Source organism: Gouania willdenowi, chromosome 18 (assembly GCF_900634775.1).
Source record: "Gouania willdenowi chromosome 18, fGouWil2.1, whole genome shotgun sequence".
NCBI lineage: Eukaryota > Metazoa > Chordata > Actinopteri > Blenniiformes > Gobiesocidae > Gouania > Gouania willdenowi.
Genome location: NC_041061.1, coordinates 9,073,583 through 9,101,469, shown reverse-complemented (window position 1 = coordinate 9,101,469; position 27,887 = coordinate 9,073,583). Strand labels below are relative to the sequence as shown.

The 27,887-nt window shown below is 36.6% G+C and overlaps 1 protein-coding gene, 1 long non-coding RNA gene and 1 other non-coding gene across 3 annotated transcripts; all 3 read right to left on the bottom strand.

Moving 5' to 3' along the window:
• Nucleotides 1-436: 436 nt before the first annotated feature.
• dtx4a (deltex 4, E3 ubiquitin ligase a) lies at nucleotides 437-20,415 on the bottom strand. The gene is given in 15 exon segments (XM_028475099.1): nucleotides 437-1,730; nucleotides 1,818-1,907; nucleotides 3,153-3,473; nucleotides 3,933-3,994; nucleotides 4,082-4,243; nucleotides 5,396-5,457; nucleotides 17,640-17,907; nucleotides 17,910-18,058; nucleotides 18,060-18,137; nucleotides 18,139-18,214; nucleotides 18,217-18,320; nucleotides 18,322-18,437; nucleotides 18,439-18,776; nucleotides 19,821-20,041; nucleotides 20,324-20,415. Coding segments are annotated over 14 exon segments (2,298 nt in total). The 5' UTR covers nucleotides 20,029-20,041; nucleotides 20,324-20,415; the 3' UTR covers nucleotides 437-1,466.
• A 1,252-nt stretch (nucleotides 20,416-21,667) lies between these two features.
• On the bottom strand, nucleotides 21,668-21,739 carry trnaa-cgc (transfer RNA alanine (anticodon CGC)). Its single transcript has one exon. It is a non-coding gene; the product is annotated as a tRNA-Ala (tRNA).
• Nucleotides 21,740-22,683: 944 nt separating this feature from the next.
• On the bottom strand, nucleotides 22,684-27,072 carry LOC114480495 (uncharacterized). Its single transcript, XR_003676119.1, has 3 exons — nucleotides 26,877-27,072; nucleotides 26,496-26,598; nucleotides 22,684-23,763 (listed from the first exon to the last, which is right to left on the bottom strand). It is a non-coding gene; the product is annotated as an uncharacterized LOC114480495 (long non-coding RNA).
• Between the last annotated feature and the right edge of the window lie 815 nt (nucleotides 27,073-27,887).

Genomic DNA, 27,887 nt, shown 5'->3' with positions numbered 1-27,887 from the left:
TATTCTTGTATTTTTAAAAAAAAATAATTTAATATTCTAATAAGATTCAACTGTTGATGAGAAGATGTGGAAAATGTATAAAACCAGTGGCACTGAAAAAGTATATAGAGGATTTTGTGTATATTTTAGATATTTTTCAGGCAATGCTAGCCCAGGTTCAGCTAGCTTACACTGGAGTAGCATCAGGTACAATATTTAAAATTCACTGCAACTAAGAACTTATATTGTAAGACACACCAACTAAAGATGTCAAGGTCCATAAGGAAAACACAAACATTTTCAATTCAATTTAAAACTGAGAAGTTGGTTCTTCTTCGCTAGCCACGGGTTGAGACAAAAGGTACAAGAAGGAGAATTCAGTTTTTGTTTTAAATCTTATAAAAACGTTTATGTAAATTTGTGCACATAAAACACACACATACAGTACAGTGCATACATAAAGGATCATGAAGTATAAATCCTCCTACTCTTGCCATATGTTGGTATGTATCTCGTCTTAATACAAACTAATTGCACATCGATAGGACCACTTTGGCCAAAGCTAGATCCACATTAAGATAGTCTTTTTTATTCCCTTTCTCTGGTTTCAAGAGTAAAACTCATTCAAACCAACTGATTGGCAATTAGGGTCATTGAGGGTGGGCGTGTGTCCTACACAGAGAAGATACAAGCTGTCCACTTGATACTAAGTAGAAAGCACTGTGCAAATCTGAGCCCAGGCAGGAAGTCAAATCCGATCTTTAAAGAGTTTATTCCTTTTGGGCGGGGGATGGTATAATCTGCGCATTAGCCTTTAACACGGTTTTAAAAAAATATGTGGTCAAATGCACCCATGCTATGATGGAATGTGTTTTTTCTTTTTTCTTTTTAACAAACAATACAAAATACTGAAAGGGACAGTTTTAAACAAGCAGGCTGGTACCAGTACATGGTTTTTAAGATGTCAGTAAACTAGGACACCATCTCATCCTATGACAGTGAAAATCATATATAAAACATGACATATTTGAATCAAAATTGTTGTGTAGTATTTTAACTTTTTATAATATACAGTAAAATATAAAAAAATCAAAATGGCAAATAAATGTAGTTCTCAAAACTGACCACTAGACGGCAGTAGATATCCGTGCTGAGTAATCCAGTTGAACTCTGCAGAGGACTAATACAGAAACACACACTTCTTTTCCTCAGTGTAACCTGGAGCTGTAAAAACACCTCACCGGTTCTCAGACCACCTCCTCAATTGTTACATTCATGATATGAAGTCGCACAGTTTTTCTAACAATGACTCGTATTATGCACAGTGTTCATCGACGTCTGGCCCCTGCAATGTCACTGCTTCAGGAGACAGTTGTAGATCGTACTCATGCAGTCGAAAGACAAAATCTTAGCCAAGTTCATATAAACTGCGGTTTCCAAACTTCTCTGTGGGTCCAGCTGCAGAAACCCTTGCCAGGTCGGGGGTTTTATTGACCACAGGTGGCGTGTTGCGTCCCCGCTCCGTCTCTGGGTAGACACTCCTCCTCTGTGATGCCCTGGGCCTTCAACTCCTCCAGGACGTTGTCCAGGTGCCCGGGGTCGGGGTATCCGTGGCCTGTTAGGTTTGATCCGAACTCAGTCTTGTGGTGCACCTCGTTCCAGATGACCGTATCGGATTCGCCGGTAGTGCTGGACGTTCCCACAGAGAAAATGAGTCTTCGGTCCCACGCTACCAGTAACAGCCTGAGAACCTAACAAGGCAATGGGAATCAGTCAATGGCTAGCTGTGGGTTGGTATTTTGGGTGGAGGTTAGGAGGAGAGAGGGTTCCTGGCTTACCTTGCGTCCTTTCTCGCTGTCAGGAAGGTAGCAGTGTCTGGGGAACCCACGTGCAGTGAATGGTTTGCCAGGGTTTGGGTGCTCCGGGCCCTAAAGAGTAGAAACAGAGAGGATCTTTCAAGGCTGGGCAATGTATCGAGATTCAAGATATATCAAGTTTTCTATTTTGGCGATATAGAAAAATTACAATATCGCCTATAACGATATTAAGCCTGTACGGTTAATTGGCATAAAATAGAAATTGGACTATATTTTGGGGGGGATTTTTAAAAGAAAGTGTCTATTTGTTACCAAAGTACAAGTACGTAGTGTTTTAGGGTTAGGATTAGGTTATAACCCAATATCGCAACAATTTTTAGGGTTAGGGTTATGCTTACGGTAAGGTTTAGTCTACGTCACGAGACCTAAACTGGCTAAATTGGGGAGCTGCGTACGGATAAAATGTCGGTATATTGATGCGGCAACCGTACGGATAGCCACTGCCATTTTAAAAAGTCAAAATCGGAAAATCAATTTTCCAATTTACGAGGGTAATCACGGCACAACTCTCTCTCCCCAGGACATCTTTTGGCTGCGCTCCCCTAGGCCACCGTAGTAGTTAGCGCTACAACCTCTTCTTTTTTAAATGTGAATTTTGTGTGAGGTTCTTTAATAAAAGTTTTTTCTAATGCAAGGTTCTTATTTAAATTAGGGTTAGGGTTATTTTATCAATCCCACAGGGGAATTTAACATTCTTTGTTAAAGCTTTGCAGTTGCACTTTATTCCCAAAATGAAAATTATTATTATTTTTTTTTTTTAAAAGGGGGGAAAAAAAATTCAAAATCTAAAATTGAGTTTTCAGAGTAAAAAAATCGGGATTTGGTTTTGAGCTAAAATCGTGCAGCCTTAATATATTTATATACTGTATATATATATATTTACGTATATCTTACTTTGTATGAAAATGTTGTTTTAGGAGTTGTTGCTTTTGCTACTTCTCAGAACAGCATGAAAAGCAGTCAGATGGACTGCTGAGTGTGTTCTAACCCAGACTAGAGGCCACACAACAGAACTCACTCACACGTGCTGTCCCTTAGAGGAGAAAAAGCCTAAAGTGGCATATTGTGCAGCTGTTTATCAATAAATGTGCCTGTGTGGCATTTTGCATCAGAAAATTGAACCCAGAGTTGTCTACTTTGAATTAAAAATATTGAGATTTATATTAATATCGCCATTTTGAGAAATAATATCAAGATATGAGGTTTGGTCCACATCGCCCAGCCCTAGTAACGTTATATACTCAATGAAAAGACCTTGCTACCACTGAGTCACTGCTGTGTGTGTCACAAATCTACCTGGATGCCAGGAGGGATGTTGTAGATGATGCGGATGGTTTTGCAGTCCGGATGGCCAGGCAGTGAGTGAGGAATGACGTGGTACTCCATCTTGCCCGGCGGCTGGTTTCCAGTCTTGACTCCGTATATGGTTTTGCAGGTCGGGCACTGCAGGCTGCCATCCTTGTTGCCATTGTTGTACATGGCGACAAGGCACTGGAGGTGATACTGGTGGCCGCACTGGGCCAGGCGACCTACGGACTCGGCCCGGGAGATGCCGCCAACACCTGGGCCCTTGTAGCCTGATGGTCCTGCCAGGGCCTCCATGCAGATGGTGCAGTCCTGAGTTCAGATCAATTCACCTTATTCTTTGTAATCTAGCTCAAACGTCGACTGACATATTTGAGCAACACCATTTTTAAGGCTGTGAGACACTGGGAGGGGGTCACCAGATGCCTTCAAGAAAATAAGAATAATTTCTGAACAATTTGAGCCTATTTTTGCTTATTTTTACCCTTTTCTGCAACTACCCCAATTAATTTGCAATTAAAAATGACTGCATTCATGTGGTAAAAACAAATGAAAACATGCAAGCCCCTAAGAATATAGTAATGTTTCATTAAATTGCTAAATTTGTCAACTGGATTATTTGGCAATTTACACAATAATTAATGTTTTCTCTGTCAATGTTTACTTTCTATTGTGTGCCGAATTAGATGCTCTAAAGGGCCAGATTTGGCCCCGGGCCCTACAGGGACAATAAAGTGTACGGTATGGTAACGTAACACAACAATGACTCACCTCCTCTGGGGGGTTTCGGACTTTCTGAAGGTACCGCTTCACCACCTCCTCTGGGGTCTTTCCTATGAAGTGGGACACAAAGTTTCATGAGCACAAATCCTCAGATCTTTTAGCTATTGCACAGGTAGCGCAGGATGAGGCGTATATACCTTTGCGGGCCTGTTTCTTTGTGGTCTTGCGACAGCTGTGCCCTAGTCCAGGGACGGGCTTGATGTCACTCTTGCTGACAGGTGGAGGATGTAGCACCAGCTTCGGAGGGCGGGTCAGGCAGACGGGAAGCCCCGCGGCGCTCATCAGGATGCCTGTGATGCCTGAGAACAAGCAGAGGAAATGTTTGAGACAAAGATGGAATCTTTAAGTTTCTCAGAAAATCACTAATAAGCAAACAAATTGAGTTATCGAAACTTAAGCAGTGGTAATATTGAGCACTGTAATATAGGCTAGCATACATCTGCAGCTTTCTGAGAGAGAGAGAGAGAGAGAGAGAGAGAGAGAGAGAGAGAGAGAGAGAGAGAGAGAGAGAGAGAGAGAGAGAGAGAGAGCGGCCCGGGGCAGGGAGGATGGTATCAACTTGTAGCTAGTAGACTAAATGAACTGTGCAGAGCATAATATTTAGCACTGTAATATAGGCTACATACATTTTATATAGTGAAAGCCTATTTTTATCTTTATTTTATTATTTTTATTATTATTATTATTACTCACGTTAGTTACAAAAATTGCTCACGAGTCAATATTTACAGGGTGTTTTTTTTGTGCCATCACGTAGCCCTAGGGCAGAGGTAGACAACTTTTATCACAGCGGGGCCACAAAAATGTGTTTGTTTGATCAGAGGGCCACATGATCAACATTCATGTCAGCATTAGAATAATGAGCGATCTGAGCATTAACACAGAAAAGAAAAGAAAAGTTTGATAGAAATGTGTGTTTTTCTGTCATTCTGTGCATGTTTGTTGTTGTCTTACTCGTTGTGAGGCACTCTCTGCATTTCTGTAGTCCTATTGTGTATAATACCTGTAAAATTAATGTTTTTTTGGAGTCATATTGCATTTTTTGGAGTCATTTTTGTGTATTTTTGTTGTCGTTTTGCTTGTTTGTAAGTACTATGGGTTTACTGAGTCATTTTTTGTGTTTTTCTTGTCTGTTTGTGTACTTTTGTCGTCATTTTCTGTAATTGTGTGTATTGCTGTTGTCGTTTTGTTCATTTTTGTTGTGTGTTTTTATCTTGTCTTTTACTATATTTTCCGGCAATGTTGTAATTCTTTGTATTTTTTTTTAATGTATTCTTGCTCTTGTTTTGTGTATTTTTCTGTCATTTTGTACATTTACTTTGGGGGTCGCATAAAATTACACATAGAGGGCCGCATGTGGCCCCCCGAGCCATCAGTTGCCTATGTCTGCCCTAGGGGAACACGTACCCCCATTTGAGAAACACTGATTTAACGTATCATTCATTGTATACCTGCTAGTGCAGGATGCACAGGACTGGATCCATTCAGGTTCTTCACTGGAACTGTTGGCACTCTAGGAACATAAAAAAAACACACAACTATTAGTCCACACACACACACACACACACACACACACACACACACACACACACACACACACACACACACACAGTGGAGTCACGTGTTGAGGCCATCAGCCCAGACAGAAGGTACTGAAATCTGATGAGTCACCTTTAAACCTGTGTAACTAACTACACACAGCTGGTAGCAACGTGTGTTGATGTTAGCTAGCTTAAGAAGCTTTAGTGGAGTCATGTGCAGCAGGAACACACAACGGCCGCTCGTCACCTGTTGACACGCTGGTCTGTAAAGGTCAGACATGACGCGGCTCGGCTTTGTGGGGATTAAAGTGACGAGTGGATAGCGGCTTTAGACATAGGTGGGAAAAACACCAGAGAGGTTCCATTTAATAGCTTTTTGCCAATATCTGATATGGCAATATTGTCCAACACTAAATTTCTAATATTAAACCAACACGGATATATGCGTAGAACCCCTACTCCAAACAAAATTTAGGTCACATGATATATATTTCAATGGAATTAATTCAACTTTCAGTTCAACTTTATTTATATTGCGCACTTTACAACAACAGTCATCTTGTAGTGCTTATAATAAAGAAATTAAACCCACTTTTAATGTGATTTATTCCACATAAAACAGAAAAAATTAAAACTATGTTGTTTTTTCACATTGGGCTTCCGTGTGTGCGTTTATGTGTGTGTGTGTGTGTGTGTGTGTGTAAAAGAAAAATGTATAAAATGCATGTAATGAATTTGACGAGACCCCAGGAAGAATAGTAACAGATTTCAGAAGTGAAGTTGGGAATCTTAATCAAAAGAAATGAAATGAAATCTGATATGTTCTAAATAGAAAAAATAATTCAACTTCAGTTCAGGAAATGTACCATATTTATTTTCAACAAAAGCATGCAAAATGTTTTCTAATATCAGTGGAAAAACCGACACCGATTGCAACTGATATTACGTTTTATGGAAATTATAAATATAAAATCGCCCGTCGTAAAAAAAATAAAATAAAATAATAACATAATAAATTAAAATAATAAAATAATTGAAGTTGTGATTGATGATTGTAAACAACCTTTACCAACATATTAAATGTACTCCATTTAAAATAAAAACTGTTAATGATTAAAATAAAACCCAAAGAGAAAATGTCAGCCTATTGGATGACCAACAATATACTGAAATATAAATAACAACATGTAATTCAGTTCTTACAGTTTAGTTTTTACTGTACTTGTATGTACATTTTCTTTATTATTTATTTCTGTTGTATTATGTTTATATTGCTCTATGTTTGTTTATATTTCTGTTGTATTATGTTTATATTGCACTATGTTTGTGTTTATATTTCTGTTGTATTATGTTTATATTGCTCTATGTTTGTTTATATTTCTGTTGTATTATGTTTATATTGCTCTATGTTTCTGTTTATATTTCTGTTGTATTATGTTTATATTGCTCTATGTTTCTGTTTATATTTCTGTTGTATTATGTTTATATTGCTCTATGTTTGTTTATATTTCTGTTGTATTATGTTTATATTGCTCTATGTTTCTGTTTATATTTCTGTTGTATTATGTTTATATTGCTCTATGTTTGTTTATATTTCTGTTGTATTATGTTTATATTGCTCTATGTTTGTTTATATTTCTGTTGTATTATGTTTATATTGCTCTATGTTTGTTTATATTTCTGTTGTATTATGTTTATATTGCTCTATGTTTGTTTATATTTCTGTTGTATTGTGTTTATATTGCACTATGTTTGTTTATATTTCTGTTGTATTATGTTTATATTGCTCTATGTTTGTTTATATTTCTGTTGTATTATGTTTATATTGCTCTATGTTTCTGTTTATATTTCTGTTGTATTATGTTTATATTGCTCTATGTTTCTGTTTATATTTCTGTTGTATTGTGTTTATATTGCACTATGTTTCTGTTTATATTTCTGTTGTATTATGTTTATATTGCTCTATGTTTGTTTATATTTCTGTTGTATTATGTTTATATTGCTCTATGTTTCTGTTTATATTTCTGTTGTATTATGTTTATATTGCTCTATGTTTCTGTTTATATTTCTGTTGTATTATGTTTATATTGCACTATGTTCTGTTATATTTCTGTTGTATTATGTTTATATTGCTCTATGTTTGTTTATATTTCTGTTGTATTATGTTTATATTGCTCTATGTTTGTTTATATTTCTGTTGTATTATGTTTATATTGCTCTATGTTTCTGTTTATATTTTTTTTGTTGTATCTGTTGTAATTTTAATTGAATGCAGAATATCTGTGGTTTGTTAAGGCTGTTTTATATGATCTTCTAAAGTAAGGCATGATACTGCTACAATGTAATCAGTTTGATTTTAACTGTCATTTGAATTAAAATGAGTTTGACACCTCGGAGAAAAACACAAATACCACCATAATTAAATGAAATGTTTGTAAATTCTACTGGTATAAAAACAATAAGTGAAATAATTGTGTATAGATGTGATCAGATGTGTACTTACGGTCGTCCTGCTCTGATAACAGTCATGTTTCTCCTTTAATAGAGCACAGATAGAAGTAGAAATAATCCTGATATTAGTCTCCAGGTATTGCACTGTTTGTCTCTCGTCTTCCTCTGCTTGTGTGTCAACTGTCTGCTCTCTCTCCTCTTTTATATAAGGCTGATCCACCTGCTCCCATCTGGTGGCTAAAGTCTCTGTCTGTAGGCCAGGGAATGGTTACACGAGGGGATTAGGCTACCTGTGTGTTACTGTTACCACATCACACATCCAGGAGCACATATACAGTATACAGTATACAGCAGTGGTTCTCAAACTGTCTTTGGCTCAAGTTTGTCCGACTACATTTTACTTAGAACTCTGTGAATAAACAACAATAGAGCGTAATATAGATAAATGAGGGATAACACATATTTTAAAGAATCTTATTTTGTAAATAAGTGGAATGAAACTGTATTAAGTGCCTCCTGAATAGATTTATTTTTGTATAGTTTTTTTTTTTTTTTTAATCATTTCCTGTGACTCCCTCCTGATGTGGGACCATGACTGACCCTTGTATTTTCAGTTCAGTAAATGATAATATTCGTTTTTTGTTTTTTTTTTTTAAATAAGATTTTTCTTAATGGTTTTTATTTTTTATATTTTTGTTGTTGTTTTATAGATTTCTGGCTATTTCATTTTGTCATCTTATGTGTTTTTGGAGTGATTTTGATTATTTTAGTCTGTTTTTTTTTTTGTGTATTTTACTGTAATTTTGTGTATTTTTGTTTGTTTACTTTACGCCAGTTGCACGTCTGCACTAGACACTGGAAAAAAGTGACCCAAACCCTACGTAATTGATGTGGCGCTTTTCCCCCCTAATTGTGTTTACTGTGAAGATGGTCTTGAATTTAAATTCAGATGGCTTTTAAAAGTCTTGAATTTGATTTGACTGAAGCTGTAGGAACTCTGTTCTTCATTTAAAACATAAATCTATATATTTTCCTGTGCAACATGCATTCACAGTATGCCTGTCAACAGAGACTCCAAGTATTTATTTATTTATTTTTGACCAGCTGTCCACGACCCGTCCAATACAGGTCCGCGACCCACTTTTGGGTCCCGACCCAACAGTTGAGAATTGCTGATTTAAACTATTCTCTCAGTGTGTGTTTTTGGTGTTATTTGGCTGTTTCTTATGTCGTTTCGTATGTTTCTCTGTTATTTTTGTGTAATTTGTGGTCGTTTGTCTGTTCTTTTTATTACTCAATATATTTTTCTTTTATTTTGTGTGTGTTTTTGTTGTTGTTTTGTGAGTTGCTGGTAATATTTTAGGATGATTATCATTCTTTTTTTAGCAAAAAATAAACATTACAAAATCCCACATTTTTAATGCTTTCATTTGGTAGTTTTTCCTCTCCCTCTCATCTCTCAAGTACCCCCTGTTGTGCCATCGCGTACCCCTAGGGGTACACATACCCCCATTTGAGAACCACTGGTATACAGCACAGGGAGGTGCACAACTCAATTAGCCAAGAATTGTTTGATTTAGATCATACTTATTACATATTTAACTATTTATATTTGATTCGATTATTTATTGATTTCCAACAAGTAAACGTCAAGTAAATGATGACATTATCTGCTGCACTGTATATATATATATATATATATATACATATATATATATATATATATATATTTATATTATCCTTTATGCTCTATCTATCCTTTATTTATCCCTCATCCTTTATATTTATTATTATTATTATAATTGTTGCTGGGTTGTTCTTTGTTTTTTTTATTTTTTTTTGTTGTTTGTTTTGTGCACCAACTACCAAGACAATTTCCTTGTACTGTCCTTAAAACTGTACATGGCCATTAAAAACATTTCTGATTCTGATTCTGATATCATGATAAATGTGCAGCTTAGTCAGTAGGGTTGGGTAAAAACTAAATGGATTGTTTTACCTTTAATTGACCATGAAATCAATAATTTAACACGTATTTTCTATTGTTTGTAATGATGTGGGATCAATTATTAATGTAAACTTAAATAATTTAGTTACAGTTACTTTCTACTAGGGCTGGGCGATATATCGATATTCATGATATTGAGTTTTCCGTTTTGGGCGATATAGAAAATGACAGTATCGCCTACATCGATATACATATTTTTTTATAGCTTATTTTGTATCAAAATACTAATTTTAGAGTCCGATGCTTTCACTACTTCTCAGAACACCATGACAAACACAGTTAGATGCATTCTGAATCGATCCGAGAATCGCGCGATATATCGCCAAATTGATTTTTTTTTCCAACACCCCTATTATATACCACGTCACTGTTTAATGAAAATATACATTTACACAAGTGTTGATTCCAGGCCCTCTCTTTGTAAATAAGGGATGACGTCATGGAAGGAAACCATGCTACTGTAGAATCTCTGTCCGTGCACTGCGCGCCTCTATAAATATGTGTTTACCAACACTGGAACAACCTCCCCCTCTTTCGTGACAAACCAATGTGATCGATCTGGTGAATGATTACAGCTCGTATGAGAAAGCCTGGCATCACCCCCGTCACGTTTCCCTGATCCCAGCTAAGCAGGCCGTATTAGGGAAGCTTCCATCTGGAGCGTCGGATGCTGACAAAAACATAAGCTGTTGCATGTGGTGGCGCTCACACATAGCGCAGGTGTAAAAGTCACACTTTAGGGGGGAAAAAACAAGCCGTATACGGGCTTTGAAAGTTTCCAAAAACAGGAAACTGGTATTCAGGAATGATGATGAGATGTGCAACATGATGGGATTGATTTGTATTCAGTGTAGTGACGGTGAAAGGACTGGGACAGGTGTGCGAACTCAAGAAAACGCTAATCATCTTTGACTTTGGGACCCATTAAAGCTAGGAGAGAAAACCATCTGCTCATTTTCCCTGCTGGAAAAACTCCAAACGACAAGTGGAGTTTACACGTTACGCCAAAAATAAACCAACAACTCAAAGTGGTTTGAAATATATGGCCCTCTGACCCTGTAAAGGACAGACAAATGAAAAGTATTACTAAACAAATACATTAAATTACACTCAAATGTCAGCATTCGCATTCATTTTGTACTGTTAGAAAGCAAAAAAAAACAAAAATACATTTATTGTTTACAACGATAAAAATAATTTCAGTTGCCTTTAAAGCACATGTGTCAAAGTCATGGCCCGAGGGCCAAATCCGGCCCTTTGGAGCATCTAATTAGGGCCGCAAGAAAAAATATAAATGACAGAGGAAACAAGAATCATTGTGTAAATCACGTGTCAAACTCGAGGCCCGGGGGCCAAATCTGGCCCTTTAGAGCGTTAAATTCGGCCCGCACGGTAGAAGTGACAGAAAACATGAATTATTGTGTAAGTTACCAAATAATCCACAATATTTTTATGGACTTTGCAAGTTTTCATTTGCTTATATCATATGAATGCAGTCATTTTTAATTGCAAGATGTGAAAAAAAGTCACAATTTTTCCACAAATCTTGCAATTTCTACACAAACAATTCCACAAAATTCCTTTAAAGTACACAAAAATTGGTTATAAAATCAGAGATCCGACGAACTGATATATAAAACCTAGGGCACAATGATGTTAAAATGGCTCGTTTTCTCCAACCTAAAATCTGCGGCCCACTTGAGTTAAAACTTGTCCGTATTTTGGCCCCTGAACTAAAATGAGTTGGACACCCATGGTGTAAATGAAACTCAACAAATATTTGCAGGCACTCACACTTTTCCCGGTGCTTATATCGCATGTTTGCAGTCATTTTAAATGTTAAACAGTTGAAAAAAACTCAAAATTCTTACAAAATCCTTCATTTACCTCAAACTATGATGTAATATCTCCCTTAATTAAATAGAAATTGGTCACAAAATCTAGGAAATGTAAGTGAAGACCCTGTTGGGACTAATATTTATCACTTATTGCTTGGATATGGTAAGTTTTCTTATCTATTTTGTCGTTTATTGTATACGTAGAAGTGCAACGAGGACACAATAATGTGTGAAATTACTCATTTTCCTGAATAAAATCTGTGGACCACTTGAGAATCAAACTGGTCCCTATTTGGTCCCTGAACTAAATGAGTTTGACACCCCTAAATCCTCAACCCAAATGACAAAAAACAGTGCGGCTAACTTTACCTGTAGGAATGAGAGATGATTTAGAAGCTGCATATGCATTAAAAAGCACTTTAAAACATGTGTTTTTTTTTTGTTGCTAAAATGGATAAAATGCTACATCACCATAGATTTTCTATAGGAAATATAAAGTGTAATCCTGACTGATTGACTGAAATCTCCAATAACAGTGATACCAACATATAAGGGTTGTTAAATGTCTTTGAGCCTAAAAGTTGATGTAAATTATTCCAAAGACATTCCTGACATTAATACAGTTTTATTATTCAGCTTAAAACCGATCATCTTAAGGGCAATTGTGTGTCACTTTAAATACATTTCAAAAATATGTAAAACATAACAAACATTTAAATCACACACAAAAATGTTGGTTTACAAAAAAAAAAAAAGAAGAAAATTCTTTATATTTCTTCCTGTCTTTTAGTTTTTATTCCTCACATTTTTTTTAATGATCTGGAAATGTATTTGCTTTCCAATTTAAAATGTAATCTAATCAATTGTTTATTCTCTGTATTTGTCAGATATCCCACATGTTGTCAATGCAGGTATTTATGTATGTAATGCTGATTCCTGATGCTCTTAATTGACAGCACAGTTCCCTACTCTGACTTTCAGTATCACTTGTGTCAGCACAGGATTTAAAGGCCATCTTTAAATCTTTTCTGTGCTCACGTGAAACCATGAATGAATGTGGTGGTGATTAGGATGCAGCGAGCAGGAGATCACATGCCGTGGGGATCAGAAACACTCCACTGCATCTGTGACTGACCATCTGTGGGACTAAAGTCCACTCTCACCTGACATTTTAAACCATCAGTCTCTGTCACGCAGCTCACCTGACGTCAGGCAAGCAAGTATGGGGTGACGACTTGTCCTCAAAAATATTCACAAATATATCCACAATTTTCACTTGATGCAGGAAAGTCTGAATCTGTGTGTCTTTCTGACTGTAGCCTCAGCTATCGGTTTGAAATGTGATAAAAACATGGAAATCTGCAAAACGTGTGAAAATCTAAAAAACACATGAGGATATCTGAAAAACATGTGAAAATATTAAAAATACATGTGAAAATCTAAAAAAACACGTGACAATCTAAAAAAATGTGAGAATGTAAAAAACACATGAAAAAAAAATTTTTTTTTAGAATTTATAAAAACACGTAAAAATCTAAAAAGAAATGTGAGAATCTCAAAAACACATGGAAATCTAAAAACAACACCTAACAATCTAAAAAACATGAGAATCTAAAAAAAACCATGCGAGAATCTAAGAAACCCGTGAAAGACTAAAAGAAAAACGTGAGAATCTTAAAAAACAATGTGAAAATATGAAAAACGTGAGAATCTAAAAACACGTGAAAATATGAAAAATGCAAAATCTAAAAACACATTAAAATAAAACTAAAAAATAAATTAAAAAAAACATTGAAAATATGAAAAATACCTTGAGAAAATAGTGAATCTATTTGTGAATATTTTGAGACAAATCTCTCCCTATAGGCAAGGCCACAGAAATATTAGGCCTGTCATGTTTCCTGCTGTGTGATGGAGTAGTCTGGACATCACTGTAGAAACCTAATCATTTATAGTGAGAGATGCACCATAGGTTTCATATGTAGTGCATGGTTACATATGCAGAGAGACCTAACTAGCAGTGGACAGTATGAAAAATCTCGCTAATTTTATCATTTGATCTAATAAATCACTAAATTATAGTTCAGTTTTAAAGCTTGTATGGTTGTTGTTTTCAAAGATGTAAATATCTAAGCTATTTGCTCTCTAAAGTATATAAAATGCTGACTTTTAATGATGAGATCAGTAGCGCCCTCTGGCCACAGCACCTCTGAACTGCAACTTATGCTCACACTACATCAGTGTTATTCAACCTTGGGGTCGGGACCCCATGTGGGGTCACCTGAAATGTCTAGTAATTGGTTAAAAACAATGTAGGAATTATTATTATTATTTTTCAAATACACATCACACACACAATAAATACCAAATATCAAATATTTTCAGAAAAGAAAGAAAATCCAGTTTACAAACCAAAAGGCAATCACATGAGTACTAGGGGTGTGACGACATCTCGATACGGCGATATATCACAATATTTTTTCGCCCGATTAATATCAATATGCTCGCGCGGTATAGGACCTTCACTCTGGAATCAGTTATCTCTTGCTCTAAAGACTATAACTACTTTTGACTCTTTTAAATGGCAGCTAAAATAATGTTAATACACAAGTAATCTTTAAATATGATTATGTATATTTAAAACATTGACCTCCCTGCTCATGACTGTTTTTCTTTAAATTTACTTGTGGAGGTGATCTTATAAGACCTCTAATGGTCTTCTCACTCTCTCCTGCACAGTTATGTCTTTTAACCACTGTATACATTTCGTCTTGTTATTTGTGCAAATAAAATAAAAAAGAAAGTATGGATATTTATTTTAATTTTTTTTTTTGATTTAATTTAATTTTTTGTATTTTTCCAAAACCTTTTCTGCTTTTTCACGAAAATGCGCAGGTACGCTTCACAGAAATTTTGTCACTGTTTGTTGAAGGAACCAATATATTGTTTACTGGAATATTCCACTATAATGGTGTCACTGGTAAGAAAGACCTATTCTTTGTTTACAGAAAGCACTATTGGAGATACTTAATCGTTTACATTGGTATGTTGACACTTATTTACAGAAATGTTGCACTAAAATAGTGTCACTGTTTATAGGACACTTTCAATTTATTGTCTTTCAGAGATGTAAAATAAAAATTGTATTTTTTCACTTAATCTTTTTTTTTCTTGTTATGTCATAGATTATCATAGATTGATTGCTGACCAATATACTGATAATCACAGTATCGTCATATCGTGAGATAATCGTTATCGCGTATCGTGAAGTACCCAGAGGTTCCCACCCCTAGTGAGTACTGTTTCTCTCAATATGGAAACAATAGGGATGTAACGATTAATCGTAAGGCAGTTAAAAATCGATTCATAGATATCACGGTTTATATCGATTTTCTGAAAATTGAATCGCAGTACTTTTTTTAAACATATATTTAAACAAATATATTTATCCTTCTCTTGTCCAAATGCTGAGGCGACGGGCGGAATCTGCTCCTACCAATGTGAACATTTTTAAATCAAAGTTAAAGGCACTTTTTTTCTCGACTGCATATGATTGAGAGAGAGACTTTTGGTCATGTTGTTGATGTCATGTGTTTGTTGATGATTTTACTGATGATTTTAATTGATTTTACTGATGATTTTAAATGTTCTTATTGATTTTAAACATTTGAATGTTTTATCATGTAAAGCACATTGAGTTGCCTTGAGTATGAATGCGCTATACAAATAAATTTGCCTTGCCTTGCCTTACTTTCTTTCTGGCCGCCTTCTACTCTTAAACATGTTCATAAATGATTCCTTACCCCTTTAGCACAGAAAGAATATCTGTAATATTACGTGAATATCTGTAAAAGCCACGTTTTCTATTAGCTCTGTCTGCTCTGCAGCGTAACATCTCTTCTTCACTGCACAGAATATCTGCATGCCAACCGACCACTGGGTTACCAGCGCCCTCTGCTGGTCCAAACAAATATCTGACGTAAATACAGTGAAACTACTGTTTGTTTTTTTTAAAGTCCAATTGTTAAGGCACAAAATACATTTTCAGTTGCACTTTAAAAAAGAAAAAGAACTATTATGCAGTTTTGCATTGTTTATTATAGAACCAGAATTTAAATAATAAGCTTCTTCTTCATTTGTATTATTCCTTTATTTATTTCATTCAAGATTTATTTTTAGTTTAAATTGCATTGTTTTGAATAGTTTATCAAGGGATTATTTTGACAATGAAAAATAAAAGGAAAATTGTACAGTATTTTCTATTTTTTTCCCAAAAAAAATAAAGGAATATTTTTCAATTAACATTTGTCTACATTCCCATTTTGTAAAATAAATCATGAGAGAATCGTATCGTGAACCCAGTATCGTGAATTGAATCGTATCGGGAGTTGAGTGAATCGTTACATCCCTAGTAAACAATCTAACAATTACGTGTCGAGAATCTGTCTAAAGCATTTTTAATATAACATTAATTCTTGTTGTTTTAACAAATACTGTAAATGTATGAAAAAAGGTATTTATTTTTTGTGTGTTTTCTTTAGAAAACTAAAAACTTCAAGATCATAAAGTCTATAAAAGACAAGTCAAAATGAGCCATTGCAAGTGCAACAAAAAACATACTTTTCAATTGTACTGAAAGGTCCGAATGTAAACATTGATGGAGAATTCTAAAAAAAACAACAACACAGATACCGTCAGGGCCTCACATTTCCACTGTGTTCATCTGTGTGTGTGTAAATGTGTGTGTCCTGTACTTTCATCAAGTGTTTGCGTGACAAATCTCAGGAATGTGCACTTGTGAAAGCTCAGCTCCTTTGCAATGAATGCACATCATTGTTTTGCTCGGAGTTGAAACAAGGCATTTGGTTGCTGAGATTAAAGGCTCACAGATGCTAATGAGGCGTCATTGTGCAGAGCAGGAGTTTAAAACTCATTTATTCTGAGGACCTCGTCAGCATAACGGCTGATATCGTGAGACGGCATAGGCTACTTTTGCCCTTTTTGTGTGTGTGTTTGTTTTTCTTAGGGATGCACCGAAATGAAATGAAAATTATTGGCTGAAACCGAAAATGAAAAACCCAGGCCGAAAACCAAAACACCAAAATAAATTAATATGCAAATTATTAGTCAGATTGCATTTATGGCTCTGAAATCCATGTAGCCTTGGTTCTTTGGTTATTCCATTTTATTTGGTTATATGTGATTAAAGGAACCAGAAGTAGTGTAATGAATCTACTGGTGCTCCTTGTTTCTTGTGATCAACTTCCGTGTGTGTTGACGGCTACAGTTAGTGGCCAGCGGTATTGTGCTACAAAAAGTGTTACGCTTGTATTATGTGACTGAGGTTAGATTTTTTCTTCGTTTCTTTTGCATGTTCTAGTTTAGGACAAGATTGTGTCATAAGATCACAAGTCACCTGCTAGATATGTGAGTCAGCAGATTGTTTAATGAGTTGGGAGCAAACGACTAGTTTGAGACCCTCCTACTCACAGCTTTTTTTCTGAGAAAAAAAGTGTTTTGGCCGAAAACCGAAAATGCACTTTTGGGCCATTTTGGGCCGAAAATCTTCGTTGGTCGGAATTTTGGTGCATCACTTGTTTTTTGTTTGTTGTTTTCTATGAGCGACTATTGTGGACCAAATTATTACCAGATATAAACAACAAAACCACAAGTCTCATACTGAGAAACAAGAGAGCCAGGATATATAGTGCATTAGACCTAAGCATCGTGTTCTGCTTATGTTCCATGACTGAGGTTAGATTTTTTTCTTCTTTGAGATCACGTGACTTACTAGTCAAGTCTGCAGATTGTTGAATGTGTTGGAAGCAAAAGACTATTTTGAGACTCTCCTACTCACCCAGAGGCAATGAGGGCACGTGACTGAGCCATCGCGATGCGCTGCAGTGCAGGACGGCTCAGTCCAGCCAGGCTGGACCGAGGTGGGGGCGGAGCAGAGCAGGAGGACGGACCAGATGAGGACACCGCCCAGAACCCCGAGCGGACGAACGTGCTTGGAGGCCGCTGTGGAGATGAAGGCCTGTCGGGCGCTCGGGCCGGGCAGGAGGAGGAGGGATGAGGAGTAAATGCTGATGAAGTCGTCGTTCGAAGGTGGAGGGGTCGCGGTGTGGTGGCGGGAGCGGAGGGGGCGGGGGGCGATTGGAGGAGAGGGAGAGAGCTGCTGTGGCTGAACCGAGAAGAGAGAGGGAGTGGGCGTAGCCTCCTCCAAAGCCGAAGCTGGTGCTGCCGACTCCGCTCGAGCCGACCATAGTCACACCCCGGGACCGCCACTCCCCCCATACCGTAACCACCTGTCGCACCCACCATGGATGTCCTGTGGGGGGAGAGCGACCTTGAAAAGGTTGGGCGGTCGGGGCAGGGTGAGCGAGTAGGATCCTCCTGGGATGGGGAGGCTGCTCAGTTTGGGACTGGGGGGTTTGTCAGAGGGGGTCGTCGACCCAGGGTGTGAGCTGCTGACAGCGTGCCCGCTTTGACGCTGAGCACTAGCATACACTGCTGGCAGGCACACGGCGGTCCCAGAGGTGATGGCTGAGGCAGGGAGGGCACCGCTAGGGTACGCACTCCCATTTCCAGTCCCATTACTGCTCATCCTCATCCCCATGCCCACCCCAGACACATCCACTCCTAAAAGACCCCCCATGTCCAGGCATTGACATGGGACCCCAAGCATGGTGGGATTTGGGTAAAGGCCCGGAGACCAGCGGGTAGGCCAGGTCGGAGCGCCGCTGGATTCGTCTGCAGCGCTGCGTCTGCGCATTGATCTGAGTCATGGTTTCAAAGTCAATGAGGTAGCAGAAACCTAGCGGCGCCAGGTCCAGCCAGGGCTGCTGACGGTCACGCGCTGCCTGGATGGCGATGCCCACCTCAGTGTCGTACGCCGTCCAGCTCCCAGAATCGTTCTCCCACTCCCACAACCAGCCCTGGCCCGGAGCGGTTGTAGGGTCGTAAAAACTGCGTCGGACTGGTCGAAGGGTACCTGAGACAGGGTTACAAGTGAAACATTGCTGCGTTACTTTAACTGTAAGCTTAATAAAATACTAGTCATGATTTGCATGTCACGATATGGTATATCCCGATATATCCTGCTACTAAACAATGCGATATATAACAATATCAAAAATTACAAATTCCATCTTACAAAATGGTACAAAATGGTATGAAATGATAATTTATTTTAAATTGTGAGAACATGTAAATGATAGCTAACTGTAATTCATGTACCAATATCAAAAACAAGTGGTATGTTTATAAAACTGTCAAATAATTACATTTTTCAAAAAAGTTTTACTTTTGCTTCTACAACAGATTCTGATTCTGTTAAGTTCTTGAATTCTTTTTTTTTTTTTTTTTTCAAAGTAACCACATACATCTCTAAAAGTGCCCAGTATGTTTTTATTAAAATAAAATGCAATCAACTTCCAAGCTAAAATACATTGAGGAGTGATGTAGTTTAACAAGGTCTGATGTGGTTCACTGACACCTCGTGAATGTGAGTTTACGTGCTATGCATATGTTAGCACAAATGTTTTTTTTTCATTAAAAACATGATTAAAAAAAATCGATTAGGACATTTTTTGGATCACTATTCTATTCTATTACAAATAGTACAAATTCAATAACAGCACTTCTAGTTTAGTACCAGTACTCTTTACACACCTGACACTGATCAGTTGTATGTGCAACATCTGAATCTTCTTCTGTACCCCCAGCAACGTGTTCCGGTACCCCTAGGGGTCACATACCTCTAGTTGGGAATCACTTTTCTACACCATTCACCTGATTTAATTGTAAATACCTTCTGAAACCAAATGATGGGAACTATGCAAATATATACATCGACCTGATGGTACGCTGGTGCCAATTTAGCAATTATACTGGAGTAAAAAATAACTGAATAATCATATGTGTATCATATCAGGGTTGGGAAAAGATGTTCTAGTATAAAAAAGAGGGCCTCCTCCTCCTCCTCAGGCCCCATGGAGCCTCTCCTCTCCATCATGTGTCTCCTCTCTGTTCTCACCTGTGTCCTGTCTGAACTGGTGCATGGAATGCAGATCGATGATGTAGGGCGTGAGTCTGGAGTCCACCTGACCGAGGACCACACTAGCAGAGCGCGGGTCGCTGCGGATCACGGTCTCTATGTGATGACAGACAGCCGGGCTGTAGGGCCGCCAGCGTCCGTGCTCGTTCAGCCATTCCCAGACCACCACGGCGGATGCTAGTAACATCCTCCTCCTCCTCCTGCGAGCATGACAACAGAACCTCCGTCATCAGACAGTGATGGAGGAGAAGAGGAAGCAAAGCAGCGAAACACGGAGTGGATGTTGGTTATTTCCTCATCCATAAACACTGGGTCCGCCGCGCATCCCTGCGCACAGCGGCGCTGCATCCATCTTGGACCGTTTGTTTGCAAACCCTCCCTCCTTCTCCTCCCCTCCCTCCCCCAGATGTGTTCCCCTCATCTGAAAGTGTGTGTTCGTGATTCACATTGGTATGACAGCTCATGATGCACAAACCCCCTACCTTCCATGTTTGTAGTTATGCGTTAATGCAGACCACGGCTCATTGTTGTCGCACCGGTGGAGCAGCAGCGACGTGTTTGTGTGAAGGAAGGATGGGGGTTTGAATCCCTATGCAGATGAGTGACGTCTGCTCAAATCACTTCAAGTTGGGTGGAGCAGAAAAGCCAACTGAGATAGCGTCATTGAACATATGACTATGTATTTTTCACAATGTGGGGAGTATTATTTTTTTTAAAAATTTTTTAAATAAATTAAATTCTACCTTTATCATATTTTCTGTCAATAAAAAACAGTATGTTAGTTGTGGAGGACCTATATGGAAGCCCATTCCCGCCACTAAAAAAAAAAAAAGGAAAAGTTAAAAAAATAAAACCAAGTCATAATTATGAGATACTATCTTATAAATATATACATAAAAAAAGTTGCGGACTGCACCATTAATCTAAGTCATATTTATATAGTATCTCATTATGAATTAGACTTTTAAAAAAAAAAATTTTTTAGGTTTTCCTATTTTTCTTTATTTTTATTTACTGGCGGGAACAGGCTTCCATATATGGAATTAAAATTAAATAATAAATAAAGGTGAAAAACATTTAAAAAAAAAAAAAAAAGGAAAATGAAATACAAATAAAAAAATATATAAGTGAGAAAGAACAAACGTTAAAATATGAATACATCGTTAAATAAATAAAAGCCAAAAAAGAAAACAATATTGTCCAAAAATTACATATAGATCGTTAAATGAAAAAGAAAATACACAAATAAAATGTAATTTTATTTTATTTTTTTACTTCATGCATTTAATAATTAATTTTATACATTTTGAAAAAAAAATGTTTTCTTTTATTTTCAATTTTGACAGGTTTGGTTCACCATTGTTAGTAGTAGCCTATGTGAGTTTTAGTAGGAATATTTATCCATCAGTATTAAAAATAATTTGCCTACAACGTTTACCTAAAGTCCTTATTATTTCAAGATACTGAACTGTATATTGCTTTTTAACCTTCCCCAGCAAGAAAATAAGCAAGTAAATACTGTATTTTAAGGCCATTTGAATAAAGGAAAACAGCCCTACCTCCAAGACAATTACATTCCTCATCATCCAAAACACTTTAATTTTAACCAATCAAATGCACACGTAATTCATCAGATGAGCTAAATACTTAGCCAGTGTTTCAAACAGTGCTTTAAAACCCAACACCAAGTTATTAAGCATTTCATGTATTTATTACTTCTATGTATTATAAGGTTAAACTATTGGGTTGAAACAGAATACTTAATATTTGTTAGAAAAATTATTATTATTTTTTTTACTAATAGTAAAAAACAAAAACAAAACTTTTGGAGATGCCGGGGATTGAACCCGGGGCCTCATACATGCGAAGCATGCGCTCTACCACTGAGCTACATCCCCATTGGCTTTCAAAGGAGCACCGACCGTTTAAAACAGGGCGGCGGTGGAAACGTAATTTTTTTGCTATTATTGTTTCATTTATTGTCTTATTCCACATTTAATTTATGCCGTACTATTTTTCCGTTGTACTTCATTGTGTACTTATCTTCAGACTTGAGGCTAAATTAGCCGCTGTAGCTCCGGTCGTTTTAACATAATTGGACGAGCACTGCTACTATCACAAAATGTAGTTGTTGATTTGTAACCGCAGAGTTTTATTTTGTTAAATACATTACTTAAACAACTACCAGAAAAGTTAAACATTTATTAGCATTAGCATTAACATTGTTAATTTGAAATAAAATCCAATAACAGAACATTAAACAACATAGAATTATTCACGGGTACCTGTACTTCAAATTTATTTAAATTAAATGCGTTTATTGTAATTGTATTACCAATAAATGAAAAAATAAGTGAAATTAAGTAAAATTAAAAACACATTTGAAGTACTTTTTTTTTTTTACCTGAAGATCGCCAGTCATTTTTGGCCGGAAGTGACGCCAAGACGTTTTCGGTCCAGTGCTTAGGAAGCCCTTGATATATTTGTTTTTCCTCTAAAACCAAGCTTTTGTAGTGCTTTTCTTCAAATTTTCTTTCTTTCTTTATTTTTTTTTAAGTTATTGCACATTTTAACAGCTTATTTCTAGCCAGCAATGCATACCAACATGTATATTTTTAAAATTTGTATACTAAAACTAAATTGTGAGTACAAAGGCTACAATCCGAGGAAAGTAAATCAAGAGAGAAATTAATTAAATAAAAACCACCTGTAAACATTTTGGTTAGCAACATCTTTTTTGTTTTTAATTTTCCTATAAATGACATAACCTGTATTATTGCAAATACAAAAAAGAAACAAAAGGCAGCATTCTTTCACACAAAAAGAAGAAGAAGAAAAAAACATTTCAAATCTAATACAATGCAGGCCTAAATATTTTAATTTTTTTTATTTTTTAACAACTTCTTCCTTCAACTGACAAATACTCCTCATAGCTAGCGCGAAGCAGCTTTAAAGACGTGGTGTGGGTTTCCTGTTAAAATACATAGTTTTTTTAGAGGATTTGCACAACCAGTGAAAATAAATTTAAATCAAAGTAAAATATCTGATCATCTAAAAACCATTAAACATTTATGACAATCTTATTTGGACGAGTGGAGTTGGCTCAAACAGTAAAGATGAGATGTTATAACTTTCCCAATTTCTTTAAAAAGGAGCAGCAAAAATAAGCATGGACATCTTGCTAAAGCTAATTCCAATGATTTTTTTATTTATTTTTTTATTTATTTCTTTATATCTTTACCTTTGACTTGGTTATTACAACACTGTCACATCACTGACCTCACCTTCATCAGACCAGATAGCACTTCCAGAAAAGTGCAAGTGTTTTTGAAATCCCGCCCCTCTAATTACATCCACATTGTCCTGTTCTTCTACCAGCTCAATCACATCATCATATTCAGGATCATCTCTTAGGCCTTCAACCTGTACTATTATCTTTTGCTCAGGCTTATACTGATCTTGCACTTCAATCCCTAAACTCTCCAAACTTGACCGATCACCCGAAACAGTATCTTTTCTTTTCCTGACACCCCCCTTCGTGCTATCCTCTTCTCTGTCAGACCGACTGTTATTCCCTTCCGAGTAATTCTCCTGGCTTTCACACTCCCCGATCTCTACTTCCACATCTTGCAACTCTTCCACATGTTTTGTCTCGTCTCCGTCCTCTTCGGCCTCGTCATTGCGTGGCCACAGCTGGATTCCAAGGCGCGTCTCGACGACTAAGGCTGCACATCTCACTTGGTCCCGAAGCCCTCCTTCCTTATAAACAATTTGCTGAATGGTGTATTCTCCATTAGTTTCCTTGTTTAGCTTCTTATAGAAGACAACCAGCAGTGAGATTAGGAATAACAGGAGGAAGAAAAGGACCAGCACTGTCGGAGTTGATGTAGCCATTCAGGGTTTTTTTTGGCTTGACGTACACCTAAAGCGAGAGAGGAGAATTCAATGTGATGAGTTACAAACTGAGATATTTAGAGGAATGAATAGTATGAAATACAGTATATGAGTTACAAATCATTTTGAATTTCGATTCGGATAAATCGATTTGGCGATATATCACGATATTTCACTGCGCTATCATCGTATCATTCCAAAAAATGTTTTTTGACGACAAAGAAAAACAACAACAAAAAAAGGTAATTGCGCTAACACATGCATAGCACGTAAACGCCCAGTCACTATGTGTCAGTGAACCCCATCAGACCTTGTTAAACTACATCACTTGGAAGTTGATTGCAATTTATTTTCATAAAACAAACTGGAATCTTTTATAGATGTATGTGGTTACTTTATTTATTTATTTATTTGTTTCATTTAGGAATTTAAGAACTTAACAGAATCAGAATCCATTGTGGAAGGAAAAGTTTAACTTTTTTTGAAAATGTAATTTGACATTTTGATAAACATACCACTTGTTTTTGATACTGGTACTTGATTTACAGTTAGCTACCATTTACTTGATTTTGCAATTTTAAATGAAATAAAATAAATTGTATTTCATACCATTTTGTACTTGTAAATTCATATTGTACTTCATATCGTATTGTCTAGGATCGCGACATATCGTACCGTGACGTGCAATTTGTGAATCTTATTGTATCATCATTTTCATAGCTAATGCACACTCCTACTAAAAACCATATACAAGAATAAAACACAATCTTTAAATTTGCCACGCTAGCATAAGGCTAGCAGCAGCCTATGCTAGCTTTGCACTGCAGAACACCATTAACCAACTTGTGTCCAACTGTCAAAAACTGTTGTTGCTGTTAACAAAACTGAATCTTTTATATCTGCTTAGTCGCTGTTAGCTTACCAATAAACAGGAAGAGATTTCAATTCTGATGTAGCTGGTTATGATTTACAGTTCGCATAAACAGGACTCATAACATAACCTAACCACTAGAGTGGACATTGGCTCGTCTGTGAACGGCCACATTTACAGACCTTGGAGTCACTGTTAGTTTACCAATAAACGGGAGAGATTTGTCACCTTTACAATAAGTATTGACTAGGCCACTAGGAGTGAGGCCCAAGGCCAAAGCAGGCTGACTTGATAATACTGTATCATGTTTTTCTGCAGTCAGTGCCTTCTCCTCACCCTTCTCTCTCTGCTCTGTTTCAGGTGTCGTGAAGCTGATAATGGCAGTTTCTGATCTGTGGTTCACGACTCAACTAGTCTGAGACACTCTGATGTTCAATCACTCTATCCTGTCCTGTTGGTCCTTCTATCCACTAACCCTAACCAGTCGACGCAGATGGCTGCCACCTCTGAACCTGGTTCTGCTGGAGATTTCTTCCTGTTAAAAGGGAGTTGATTCTTCCCACTGTTGCTAAGTGCTTGTTCACGTGGATCTTGTTGGGTTTTTCTTTCTTATGAATTTTATATTTTGATAAGCGCATTGAGATGACCTTTGTTGTAATGTGTGCTGTATAAATAAAGATTGATTGATTGATTGATTGATTGATTGATTGATTGATTGAAACCATTCTGTACGCTGATCCTATGAGCTAAGCTTAAATATTGTCAGAATGTTAGCTTTTAACCTGAACGCTTGTGTGTAAATCATTATTGGGGGAACGACTTAGTAAATGTGTAAACATACACACAGCATCATAAAAGCAGTCACGCAAGGTCGTAGAAGATAATGATTCTTGAGCAGGAAGCAAAGATGTGCGGACAAAGGCCCTGGCTGGAGGACACCCCGTCAATGCCGTTGGTTTTCACAAGACCAGCAAATGGTGAAGAGTGGGGGGGGGGGGGGGGGTGGTAGATGATTTACAACATACATGGTTATATGGATTACATATAAAGTTCTAACAATGCTGGCAGAGAGCAGAATGCAGAGTAAACCGAGGCTATTATCGTAGAAGACTAGCAGAGACCAGTTTTATCAGACTTGTCTGTCACACTTTGGTAAAAACTTTGCTGCTAATAAAAGCACTATGGAATCAAGTCAATTTAATATGTATTTACCAAAAAGAAAACTGAAATGTGATATTAAAACTATAACGTAAACCCAGCAATGTGATATTAGCTTATGGTGCCCCTGTTGTAGTAATGTGTGTTTGCTACTTAAAAACATGCACTTGAAGGTTTCATAAAAGGATGTGTCCTCTTGGCGATGGAAGTGTCTGTGAGGCCTATGTCTATTTATATATATATATATATATATATATATATATATATATATATATATATATATTGGTCTTCTAGCCACTTATTTTAAAAATCTCTTTGGGGTTACACACCAATTTTGGGGTAAATACACCAGTTTTGGCGTAAATGCACCGATTTTGGCGTAAATGCACCGATTTTGGGGTAAATACAATATTGTGTCCAAATATAGGGTAAAAATGTGTCCAAAATTACAGACACACAATTAATTTTATAGTCACAACTTTCAAAAATAGTGGTCAACATGCCATCAGGATGTCCATTAGTAAAGGTAATTTAAAGCTCTAGATTAAATGTGAATTCATCAAAAAAAAAAAAAAAAAATAAAATAAAAATAAAGTGAAAAATCAGTAATCCTTGATCGCATTTTGAAACTTTACCGTACATTTGCTTCTTTTTTGCATTCAACCAAAAAAGCTTTCTTTAAGCTCGATGTAGCTTTATTTTGAGGCATACATACATGTAATGTACGTTACCTTGCAAATTTTACAGGAAACCGAGCGTTGCTTTTGAAACTTTCTGCGTTGACTCCTGAAATGACAGGAAACTGAGCCGACCGCTTGCAGTGCTGCTGGCTTCCTGTCACATCGATAATAAAGAACCATCAGTTTATCAGCTTTATATTATACAATGCAGTTAAACCAAAAACTGGCCAGAATCTAATAAATCTAGCATTAGCTTTGAAATGAAACTTAAAAATAGAATAAAGAAAACATGTCTTCATGACATACAAGGTGAACAACCATGTGCATGCAACAATTAAAGAAAGATGTTCCATAAGTGAAAATAGCACAATATTTAGATAAAAATGATGAAGCGCATTATGAAGTAGACATTATTTTGGATATACTACTTACCCAAAAGGATGCAGATTGATCAGTCAGATCAATGCGTTGTGTGTGGTTTACTTGAGCGGTGTAAAAGAGTGAGTATTGGGGAAAGAGACAGAAGAAGATGGGTGAAGCATGGGCTTGGGTATGGAGGGCGGAGTCTGCATGGGTAAAATGAGATTTAAAAGAGAAAAATTACGTATATTTATTGGTATCCTTACATTTCTGCACTCAAGGTAGAATATAGGAACACTTGATTAGCTCTTTTTTTTTTTTTACTGATTATTACCTTTTGCTCCATTGACTCTGACAAAGTGAAAAATTGCAGTTTTTTTAAAATTTTGATTATTATTATTTTTTTATCATTTTCTATGCTGCTCATGCTTTATACCAGTGATTCACAAACTTTTGCTGCCCAAGGCACACCAAAGGACAAGTAAAAATCTGACGGCACACTTATTGTGCAAAATAGCCTTTATAACACGTGTTATCACTCCTATCATGTACAATATCTGTAAATGTGCATAATTATTTACTAATGCCAAATAAAATGTGACAAAAACAACTATATTACTCATGAAATATTTATTTTACAAAATGTTTCAGAAACATTTGAGGTATAGAGTTTGCCTCTGTATTATGAAATGAGTAATTTCAACAGTATTGTGCCCTAGTTTACATTTCTACGTATACATAAAATACAAAATACTGTATGTAAGGAACCGACAATATCCAAGCAATAATGGCGTGTTTCCACTGGCGGTATCGGCTCGGCTCGACTCTCTTTTTGTGCGTTTCCACTGGGTAAAAGTACCTCCTGTGTGGTAGCTGGTCCTGGTTTTTTTAGTACCTCCTATGTTGAGGTTAAAAAAAAAACAGCCCTGTTCTGAAAATGTGACGTAGGCTCAAAGCAGACACTGATTGGGTCTGAGAATCATCACAGTGTAGAGTCTTCACTTTAAATTTCCAAGATTTGTGACCAATTTCAACTTAATTAAGGAACATTTTATGAAATGATTTGAGGAAAATTTAAATATT